Below are 12,166 nucleotides of genomic sequence, written 5' to 3'. Positions count from 1 at the left end.
TTTATACCTGCTCACCTACACACTTCAATTATACCAATAAATTACACCGCACAAGGCAGACTTTACAGAACAGACTTTGGAGAGCGACGATGAGGAAAATAAGTCATACAAACTTTTGGCTTTGTTTTCGGAAAAAGAACCACCAGTCTACACGTACAATGAGAGCAGATTTAATGTCGCAGTCGCCGCGTACGCATGCACGAGCACTCAGGTGCTTCTGTGTTTGCGTTTGTAACCACAGATTGGATTCGCTGTCAGGGGTTTGACAGGAATATGATCAACACGGGGCTCACCGGCTGCCGTCCTCGGCTTAATACTCCCCAGTAGAGTGTTGGAAAACACATGGAGCTCGACAGGTTTGCATGTGGGCTGCAATCGAGCTGAAAGAAGGTAAATCAGTGAACCGACGGGGAAAGTACTTGATGTAATAATACGCAAGTCGTATTTTTAAGTTGACTGAATTTAAAATAATCAGCTTTAGTTTGGAGCAAATTATGTTTATGTATTATTTTTTTTACCACTGATCGGTGTAAATCTGACTGGTGTGGAACTGAGTATGTTAACAGATTATTTTAAACTGAGCCGACTTATTGTGAATTATTACTTCACGTTTTTGCGCTGGTGCATGTTTTTCGTTTTTACATTACGGGAGTAGCTCTGGGAAGTTCAGAAACGGTTGAAAGAAACCCACATGTTGATGCTTCTGGAGCAAAAACATTTTGTACATATCATTCACACACATATTTGCGTATACTAGATACACTGAATGCCGAAAATACAAACACAACCACAATCACACAAGCAGAACATGTAGACGGCAAATAACACATTCACAAGCATTCAAACACACACACACACACACACACACACACACACACACACAAACACACAAACCTAACCGCTCGTTAAAACACCTTTCATTTCATTGATCCTCGCTTGGCCTTCTTCCTTTTCTTGCATTTCTTTTTTTTAATTCTTTGTTCGTTGCCATTGAAGCCACCCACAACCACCCATCTGCTTTTTCATTCAGAATGACCCGGGGCCGAGGGCCTGGCACCAGGGGTCACAGTGGGTGTGTGTATGATTGGACAATGACCTAGTCGGACATCCCCCACACCCACTTCAAACAGTCGACAATGAGACTATACACCGCGACCGGGCCAAGACTGTCTTTCAAGATCGGTGTTAGGTGCATAGAGTGGAGGGCTTGGAATGTGTGTGTGCAACATTAAATGTGTGTGTGTGTGTGTTAGTGTGTGTGTGTGTGTGTGTGTGTGTGTGTATCCGGGTGTGTTTCTGTACATAATTGTATTTGTTTAGAACTTTAAAAAAATAAAATACAAGTTTATTTGTGAGCAATAGACATGTGTGTGTGTGTGTGTGTGTGTGTGTGTGTGTGTGTGTGTGTGTGTGTGTGTGTGTGTGTGTGTGTGTCTGTGTATTTCGATGTATGCCTGGCCTCTGTTGGCCAATGTTGATTAAGTTGTGTTTACATGCATGGGTGTGTGTGTCTGTGTCTATATGTTTAAGAATGTGTTTTAGTGCATGTGAGTGAATCCCCCAAGGCACTTTAATTAAAAACGCCAACCAACGAGTCAATTTATTGTCATTTTGTTTACATTAAATTAAAAACGCAAGTGAATTTAAACCATTTGTGACTGTGGTAACTACTGGATGGGATATTTTTTTTCCAGGTATAATTCTGTGCAATCTAGCACAATCTTGTTTTAAAATAATTTGGTTTTAGGGATCGGCAAGTTATGCTACTATTTTATCCCTTATATACAAATATACAAATCCTTGACAGTTCCCCACAGGTTTGGATTTTTTACTCTACACTGAAATCACCCAGAGAGCCGTTGACCAACCTGCGCCACTTTGATCTGTCACGTCGCAAAGATAGTGTGAGGATTTATAGCCCCATCTCATCTGGGAACCATCATGAAGAAACTTCATTGGGGCAGTTTAACTGGGTTTTTTTTTTTTTGTTATCCCTCGGTCCAGCGAGGAAAACGAGGGAGGAGGAGAGATTGGCCTGTCATGTTTTCACAGGCGGTTCATAAATTCAGGGTGTTGAGAGAAGAGCACTCATAATACCAGCTAATGGCTCCCCAGTTTGGACCAAAATAGCCAATGGTGATTTGAGAAGCAGCCAAATTGGCTCTCAAAAAAAAAAAAAAAAAAAAGACGAATCTTGGCTGAGAAATGTTTATGAAAACAGATATATTTGGATCAGATAAAAAGCAAGATTAAAAGAGGGGATGTTTACACCTCAATTTAGCAAGATGAAGTGTCCAAAGGTTGTTTTATGCATCACAGAAGGCTTCCTTTGTAGTTCAGGACCCCTGAGCCATAGAGGACGGGTCAAGCTCATTTATTATGGCTTGTTTCTACACATAAATATATTCCTAATTCGAAATCCTGACTGTTTTCTCATAAAATGTTATTACTTTATATTGCAGCAGTTAATCTTAAACACTGTCACAAGCATTCCATCAGAAGCCTTCGCTTGGGGTAAGTGTTGCCATATTGTGAGTGGAAGGAGCTTTCTGAATGTAGATTAAGAAACATGGTGATAAACTTAATGTTCTCCCCGTCCTGATAAAAGTGATGGGAAATTATTTCGAGCGCGGAGGAAATGTCATATTATTACGATATTTTTATGGTCCCTGAGTCTGAATGGAAAGGGAAAGAAATACAACTATTAAAAATATTTTCTATTTCACATAAAACTGTTCCTCTGTCTTGGACTTAAAAATAGTAAATAGTCAGCCTCATCCCTGTATATTACTGAATCATTCAGTTTGTTTATATGCAACCATTACCGTGAACAACAAGAATAAGAATATATATTGACACCATATGTTAGGATATTTTGAGTGCAATTAAAACTGCAACCCATGTGCAATATTTAATTTTCTTCGTTTTCAATGGAATTGCCTTTGAAATATGTGATTTTTTTTTATTATACAACATAAATAAAACAAAGAATTCAATTCAGGCGGCGTGACTGAAATTCGAAGAAGGCAATCACAAAATGTCTGACCGATTACGTTTCAGTCCCCAAACCCCGACTCTGTGTAAGTGCAGTTCTGTGCTGTCGTGCTCTTCAACGCCCTCGAGACTGACCGTGTGCGCGCGATATATTATTACTCTCCGTTCCGGGCCAGAATGTCTTGGCAGGGCAGCAGTGGCGAGTTCCACTGGATCCTTTCAGTGCACTGGTGGTGCTGCTGCTGGTGACATCATTTTCTACGGTTGGCTATATGGATCTGTGAAACAAAAGAATGAACGCAGGGCCCCGATAAAGGTTCGCTTCGCCACCATCGCACTCCTCTCGGAGAATGTGACGCCTGGACGGTCTGGAGGGAGCGATCGAGGGGGGCGGGGGCGTATTGATTGTGGCCGTCCAATCTGCCGGGGTCGCGACCCCCAACCCGGTCCCAGCGCTGGCCCTGGTGCGTCGCTCACTAGCCGCTGACGGCTCTGTTTTCAAGGTCCCAGTAGACGAGAGTTCGCGTGCGTTTGCGTTTCTTTGGAATTTGTGCGTTTGTGTTGTTGCACTTATCTTTATGTGTCATGCATGTGTGTACATATGCATATGTGTGTGTGTGTGTGTGTGTCTGACTTTCATGCACATGTGAGTTTTGGCAGCAGAGCCAAAAGTATGTGAAGTGCCAGGCACACGTCCCATTATGCCGTCAGAGCACACATTTACATGGGCAATACAGTTTCACTGTCATTACACCCAATGAGGCGATGCAAACTGTATTTATCCAGAACAGAGCAAGGTGCGGCGCCAAAACCACACTGAAACGGGCGAAAAGTAATACAGAATCATTCCTACCAAAAGAGGCCTCTGAGGATGTGGTTCAGCCAATTTGCCCTCATTTCGCCTCTACTTACAAGCTCAAAGAAGAAGGTAATGCCTTTTGAACGCTGCCATGTTCGCTGGTGTTTGCAATTTCTCCCATTTTCTCTGTCTGACTTGACGCAAACTCCTTAAAATGAGAGCTGTCAAACGGGATGGGGCCCCATCAGTCGTCCCCGGGGGAAGGAGAGGAAAACAGGAAGAGCGATCAGCGCGACTCCCGAAGAAAAGGTAACGTGAGACGCGATGTCATCAAGTGCTTTCACATCCAGGAACTGAACAGAATAAGATAATAAAAAACATACACACAGACACACAGGTTTTAAAGACATTAAAGCTCTGACATTAATGCACTTTTTACAGTCTTGGATCATTTCAGTGCTCAGGGCGATGGCGAAATAGCGTACAGGCTCCAGTACACTTCGTCCACGATCGAAAACGAACGACTGTGCAACCGCTGGTGTACGAAGTGTTTCCATCAAAGGCCGGCACACTCCACGCCAGAGGGAGAAGCAGAGGAGTTTCTTTGGTCGGTGGAGCCTCGGAGGCGACGGGAGAAAAACGGAAGCGATGGCCAAACCAACCAAAACAAAGAAAGATGGAGAAAAATGGAAAAATGGAAAGAAAAAGTAGAAAAAAGGTAGAAAAATAATTTACTACTGCAGGTCACGGAAGTAGATAATAAAGGTAAACAGTCACATGAAGTTGCAGTGGTGCATCGGGGGGGCACTGTTTTATAATTGCGACCAGTTCTGACAGAGGACCATCGGCGACCGAAGGCTTTTCACCGCCCATTTTTAGGTTGTCAGGCCCCCATATTGGCTCTGCCAGTCCGCCAATTCCTATCCCGCATGAGGTATACAAGAGCCGTAAGCTAGGAGGAGGACGGACTCCTAAACACTGTTATCACTTGGTCATTAATAACCCAACTAAAAAAAAAAAATCAACGCTTCAGTCAGCGTCCACCTGACATGTGATGGAGCAAATGGAAAACACGAAAACTTGATACAAGAAAGGGCTGCCCAAACAAACATCGAAAACAGAATTAGACAGATTATCTTCAAATAATATCTGTTTCAAAAACATCTCACAGATACATTGACAGAACCTGCAGCTTTAAACTTTGAAGAAAAAAAACCCCACTATGATAGAACACACACACATACAGTGCACGGCAGGACCACACACACACACACACATGTGTTCACGCTCCATCCCGTCCAATTAGAATTAGAGTCGTGACAACGGTCCCTTCATATGGCCTCCTGTTGTGAGGGCTGTGTGTCTCAGAGCTGAACGCACGCACGCACGCACGCACGCACGCACACACACACACACACACACACACGGATGCTGCACGTAAAGGACACCTGCCCTTCAGACCAGCCTCCCTTTTCTCAGCATCCCATAATATATACAGTAAACACAGGTCCCATCCCATACGGGGAGCAGCAACCATGGCGACGGGGTCAGACAAAAACTATGCTCTCGCCAAACACTGGGCGGACGAGAGGGACTCAATGTGCATGTCAAGGAGGAAAAGCGGCGGAGGGGCGGAGGGTCTATTTCCTTTGTTTGGAAAGCATCCATTGAGTGGCAGTTGGTGTCATGCCAGACCCTCTCCTCCACCGCGCACACAAAGTACACTGGATAAGCCATTGAGAGGTCTTTCGAACATAACTGGCAACCCGGGAGGACGGCGGAACTTCAAACACATTTGGGAGGCTTCTACTTAGGAAGGGCTGCTTCGGGCCCGAGAAAAGCCCCCGATTCAAGTGAAAAAGTTGTGAATGATAAATATCCTCAAGACAGACTGTACAGTATGCAGCGTGCAGGCAAACAAAAGCCACGGTGAAAAAGGCCGTCGCAAGAGAGGCATCCTTCGACGTTTACGCCGTTGTTTAATGTTAGATGAAGTTTAATTATGTTTAACACCAAAAGCACTCCAACAAAAGCAAACGTGAAAAATAATGGAAGCATTATAGATGTTTGGTAAAGTTGCTACGGAAACCCATCCGACCCATCTACTTGACCAATATCAATTTAATTAAATATTAAAGGGATGAGTCAACTAATCCATTACTGCAGGACCGGTGGTTATTTGATTTCATGCTGATTAATGGACCAAGTGTTCGCAGGAGATGCTTTTGAGCACAGCGGGGCGTCCCATCGGAGGTGTGTGTGTTTGTGTGGATGGTGACAACTGCAGAGCCCCGCGGGGGGGGGCCGAGGCCGGCAGCTGAGGTTCACTCAAAATGTGTGAACTGATAAGAGGCAACCCCCATAAAAAGCACTCACACGTCACACACATCACCACACACACACACACACACACACACACACACACACACACACACACACACACACACACACACACACACACACACACACACACACACACACACACACACACACACACACACACACACACCGACCCAACCCCCTCACTCTACCGCTCACCTTAACTCCCTAAACCCCCTCTTTATCCTGTCTACACAACCCTGCCCCCACAAACATCAATCCATCCATCTTAAACATTATTTGTTTTGCACCTCTTATTAGCCAGCAATAAAATTGTGACTTATTTTGCAGTAAGGATTAATATTTAATCAACAGTATTTTTTATTAGTATTAGGTTAGTGGCCAATGCTTGTGGTTGGTAGATTTTAACATTTCTCACAAGCTTGGTTTCCGCACTTTTACAAGTTATATTCGGTTGGTCCCGTATGAAGCAGGCTATGGTTGGTGCCCTGTCGTTTGTCTCAGCCCGGCAGAGGAAAACCTTTCATCTGCTCTGCTGCCGTACAATAAAACCCAGAACCAGACTCGCACCGTTAGACAAACACCGTAAACTCAACACCCCGACGCAATCTCAACACTTAGTGCCCGGCAGGAACTTTGGGAATGTTGCCCCGGTGTTGGGAGATCAGGGAGAGATTGCTCCCCATGTTTATTTGGGCCACATTTCCACACATAAAGCCATTCAGGACATTAATAATGTGTTTATTTGGGTGCGTGGTAAGTGCTGCGGCACACCTTGTCGGGAGAGATGAGTATCACGGCGACTTTTCAATAAGACTTTTGTGTCATGGACTTTGGTTTCGAAACGGAGCACGTCGAGAATGTACTAAATTCCGGGATGTTTGATGTTGTTTCTAACGTTGCTCCACCGTTCAATCAGTTTCAATAGAAAGATTGTTCGACACAAGGTTGTGTTTTATTCGTTTGATTTTAGGGCTACTTTTGGACGTTCATGAAGCTCAAACAGACTCTGAGCTCCACCCCGACCAGACCCATCCTGCTCCCAGCCCGCGTCCCCATCACATCCCTCATCGTGGCTGCAGTTAGCGCTCACCTTGTCCGTCAGGACTGTTCTACAACAAAGCCCGGGCAGCCCGGTTCCCTGTAACCCTATAGGGAAAATGAACCGCTGACCTCTGACCCCGTGTGTGATACAAGTGGCGGTGTTGTCCCGGCCGTCTGAGTTACACGCCGGCGCTGTGCCTCTGCGGCGTGTTGGCGCCGGAGCCGCCAAAACGGTTCTGGCATTTTGTTGTGGCGTGTTGCTTGATATTACGCTGAGTTCTGTGACGATGAGATGGACAAGGTTTTTGGTCGGTTCTTTGGGAATTAGCAGGCCAAGTTTATCAGGGTGAACTTGCAAAGGTCAGTGTTTGGATCAAATGAAATCTCTAAATGATGTTACTCCGGCAAATGTCAAATATCATATACAAGTTAGAACGTACACATCACTGGGGAGAATTACAGCATTGATGAGTATTCAAACAAAAACTCTGGTATTTTCTAATAATAATAATAATAATAATAATAATAGTTTAAAATTGATCCAGTATTTAGAAAAAAAAAAGACATGCACATGTTGTCATGCTTTTACATTCTAAATAACAATGCCATGCTAATAGCCTATAAAACAATAAACAAAATGTCATGTTTGTGTGTAAAAATAAGACGGCCAATGTGAATGCCCAGCCCAAAGTGATTTGCTGTTTGTCTTTTAACACAGTGGTTTCTGCTTCTTACTGTTAATGGCAGTTGTACAGTAAACACCCTCTCAGGTTTATGGCTCACAGAAGGACTGAGACCTCCAAGCCATCTCCCAGCACGTCACCGCGCTAAGGGCCTGTAAACTGTAGGGAACAGTTTGCCAGACCATGAACTGACGGGGCGTCCGAAGACTTCCAGCTCTGAAAGGGTTCAAATCCAGTTGTGGCATCACCTGCTAACAGTTTCCCAACCACTAGAGTTGATGTACATGGAGTAAACACACACACACACACACACACACACACACAATAGCATCGATACTAAACACACACATGCACATACATGCCCAAGACACACCTCCCGACATGCCCACACACAAACACAACAAAACCTGCATGTCATGTGACAGTACAGCATTTTCTCTGTAAATGCAGAATTCTTGCATTCATGCAGAATTCGTTCAACATTGCACAAAAAACCCCCTCTGGATACAACCATTTCGTTCACATCTGCCTCACCCCCCCCCCCCCCCCTTTTTTTTTTACCAGTTTGGGAAAGAAATTCATGCGGAATCCTCCAACATCAGTGAAAGATTGTTATGGCCATTGACCAGCAATGTGGGAGCGTGGCCTGTGCCTGCAGGAGCACAGTTGGAATTGTTTTCATTTCATTGTATCTAGATGTGCTTTGAATTACTTCAGATGTTAAATAAGTCAGGATCTACCGTGCCGTGTACAATCCCTGAGACAGTGGCGATCCTGGGTGATTATGGTGCCAGATTTCCTGACCCGTTTCATTGTGTGAGGACTGAACTCGTTACATGCGATCTGCTGGGGTCGAGATAAGTGGAAAACAATGGCGGACGCCGCTCTCCATTTTCTACGGCTTAAGGCGTTAAATGCGACCATCGCCGGTACAATAAAGGTGATAAAAATAACCTTGGGAGTGGTTTGAGGGGCCACCCTGGGCAGTTTGGACTCCTGCACAAGCATACTGAGAAAGTTAAATCCAACAATGCTATGTTTTTATTGCCTGTACAAATTAAAATTCTGAGTACACTGAGTATGCACAATATAGAGCACCGATCTGATCCACAGCATAGACTTAGACCCTTAAACCGTAAACAGAGAATACTGAATTATCCAATTCATGTTTTCTCCGTTCGAGAACCCTAGCATGTTTCTGCGTCAAAAACACTGAAAGAAAAACTTTTAGACAAACTTTTCTTAAATATGTTTGATAGGGCTCTCGGGAAAGGAGTTTTGCATTGGGGATATTCTCCCACCCTGATCGCGGTGTCAGAATTGGTGCTCCCGCAATTAGAAATCAGTTGTGTAAATTCTTACCTTGTCACCGACGGAGGGAACTGTTGTTCTTCGGTTTATTTCTGTCGTTCTTTCTTCTCAGCTTTGATCCCCTAAAAAAAAAGAAAAGGGAAAAGGCCTGTTAAGTCACAGTGCTCCGAGAACTATTTGGAGGCACGGGTGCAGTGTGGGAAAAAAACAACAATAAACTATTATTTTTTGTTTTCTTTCAGTGCTGCTCTTCTCCGCCTCATTTATATATTGATATAAGATAAAATAAAAAAAATAAAAAGAAAATTTAAAAAACACGTAAACTTTGACTGTGGCACTGAGAGAGAGATCAAAAGAGTCATCTGAAACATTAAACAACATTGGCCTCTTCGCAGGGAGCCCTGGATTGAAAATGGCCAGAGCAGCAGGACAGCGTGGAGGTCTTCACGTGCGTGCATGTGTGTGTTCATACATGTGTGTGTTCATACGTGTGTGTGTGCGTTTGTGTGTGTGTGTACTCGTGTGTGTGAGCGTGCGCTGGGTGTGAAGTTGAGTGAAAGCAGAAAGTGGCAGATGGACGGAAGGAAGGTGAAAAGAAGGGGGGAAAAAGAAAAAAGATGAAGAAAGAAGCCACAACAATGACAAAAAAAGCTTACGATTGAGAGCGAGAGAACGAGAGAGAGAGAGAGAGAGAGTTTTGAGTTTTGAAAGCAGTTTTATTTAACAAATGTGGTTTCTAATGATTCCAGGGGAGAGAGACAGAGAGAGAGAGAGAGAGAAGGGGTAAGAGAGCGTGAGACAGGCAGGCAGACAGACAGACAAACAAAGAGAGACCAAGGCAGATTGGTTGACCGAGAGTGAGAGAGACTGAGACAAATTGACTGAGAGAAAGTGAGGGAAAGGGAGACAAAGACAAAGAGAGAGACGGAGAAAGGGACCCAGACAGATTGACAGAGAAAAATTGAGGGACAAAGAGACAGAGAGAGAGAGAGAGAGAGACAGACAGAGAGAGAGAGAGAGAGACAGAGAGAGGGTCCCCAGACTGGCTGACTGAGGGAAAGTGAGGGAGAATTCCCCTCAGACCTTCTCCTTGATTCAAAGCCAGCACATTTACAATCGAGGAAGTTTCTCTCGGCTGCAAAGCCCCCCCCCCCCCTCCCCCTCCTTTCCTCTCCTCTGATTCTGGGCCCCACCTCCCTCCCTCTCCCTCTCCCTCTCCACCCCTCCATCCTACCCTCACCCCCTCCTCCCGTGAAAGTGGGAGTCTCTCTCTCCCCGGGCTCTGGATTTAACGCAGCTCGGAGCGGCGCTGGCAGTCACACCGAGTCCTGGATTGTACCAGCGCGTCGCACTCACTGCAGCCTGCGAGAGCATCGCCACCATGGACGTCAAGCTGCTGGCGCTGACCGCTCTGCTGGCCGTGGCCACGCACGCACCAGTGTCCAACGGTGAGTCTGCAGCGGGGAGAGGGGGGTCTACGGTGGGGCTGCATATGAGATTGTGTGCCTGGATGGATGGACGGATGGATGGACGGACGGATAGATGGATGGATGGATGGATGGATGGGTGGGTGGGTGGAGAGTCCTTGAAATGTGTTGAGCTTGCAAATAACGATCACGTATGTGAATGACGATCAATGCATTGAGACGGATGAAGAAATCATCCTAAAAATGAGAAATAGGGATTTATTATTTCTTTTACCGCTGTGATCTGAGGATGTCCATTTTCTTGCAATGTTCAGGATCAGAGCGTCGGCTGTTAAGTATTAAAAAAATTTGAAAAAACAGTGTTTCACCATCTCAGTGAAATGTTGTGTCTTAAGAGCCTTGTGGGGAGCAGCTGTTGGTTTTACTGTTTCAGAGGAATTTGATATTATGAGATGGATTCTGAGGTTTTCTATTTACATCAAAGAGTGCTTCAATTCCAGTGGCTCAAATGAATACGTGGCATTGTGTAAAAAGATCAGTGCTTTAACAGGGTTATTGGTAAATGAATACTTTTAAATGTTCACAAAAAGAATAGACTACATTTGAGGAGAACTTTGAAATTAACAAATACAATTAGAAGAGTAAAATCAGGAAACCATTATTTGCAGTCTATATTGATTCATTATTTTTATACCTAGATTATTTTGGAAAAACAAAAAGTTCAAAATCATATTTATTTTATTGAATAAGCTGCTAAATATTATTGCATAAAAAAAAACACATTTTATTTGGCCATCGCTTTACTAAATACAATATATATTCACTTGATCCTTGAACTCATTTTGTTAATTAGTTTGTTTTATGAAAGACAACTCACATGAGGGTAGCTTTTCATATTAATCCAGGAAAATCCGGAGATCCAGGAGAAGAGCCAACAGGGCAGGTGTTGACAAGCCAGGGCGGCATCATGCCCAGTGTGTCGCTTCAACCCCGCCAAAGCCCGCCGATCGCATATTAAAGCCTTGAGCGGGCCTTAATGTGTGTATTTGGTTTGTTCTCTTCGCTTTCTTTTAATTAGTTTCTAATTAGGGATAAACATTGTGGAGTGTGATTAAGATGCATAATGATACCCCGGTTAACATGACAATAGGAGCCTGATAGGGTGTGAATCATTAGGCTGATGCCCCTCAGGGACTGGGGGGCATTTGGCACTGCACCTTAAAGAAGAGGTGTTTATTGGATGGATCATAAGCCGTCTCCACTGATTTATATGTTATTGTTTGCTTCTCTGCCACTCGGTGGTATATTTATGCGTAGCCGTGGTGATGTCTAAGCATGATTGATTGAATTCCTGGACAAAGTGATTTTTTTTTTTTTTTTTTTTTTTTTTTTACATGAATTAGTGCCGGCATCAATGCATGTTGTGCTGATCACAAGAACTACAGTGCACGCAGTGATGCCTTCTCCAGTTAAGCCTGTGCGGCTTGGCTGGCTCATGTTCTGCGGGATGTTGAACATATTTTTACAAGCATTATATTGTCAAAGACATTGTCCAGCCCGTCCTAAAA

The 12,166-nt window shown here is 44.2% G+C and overlaps 1 protein-coding gene across 2 annotated transcripts in view; it reads left to right on the top strand.

The window, feature by feature from the left end:
- Positions 1 to 10,498: 10,498 nt before the first annotated feature.
- LOC307229760 (stromal cell-derived factor 1-like) overlaps positions 10,499 to 12,166 on the top strand; it is a gene marked incomplete at its 3' end in the record, with an annotated part of 12,426 nt that continues 10,758 nt past the window's right edge. For both annotated transcript variants that reach the window (XM_079999820.1, XM_079999821.1), the window contains exon 1: positions 10,499 to 10,619. In XM_079999820.1, coding sequence (XP_079855946.1) covers positions 10,553 to 10,619 — 67 coding nt within the window. In that variant the 5' untranslated portion in view covers positions 10,499 to 10,552. The remainder of the gene's footprint in view (positions 10,620 to 12,166) is intronic.

This window comes from Zeus faber (assembly GCF_960531495.2).
Source record: "Zeus faber genome assembly, chromosome: 4".
In the NCBI taxonomy this organism is placed as follows: domain Eukaryota; kingdom Metazoa; phylum Chordata; class Actinopteri; order Zeiformes; family Zeidae; genus Zeus; species Zeus faber.
This window is presented reverse-complemented; position numbering and strand designations above follow the sequence as displayed.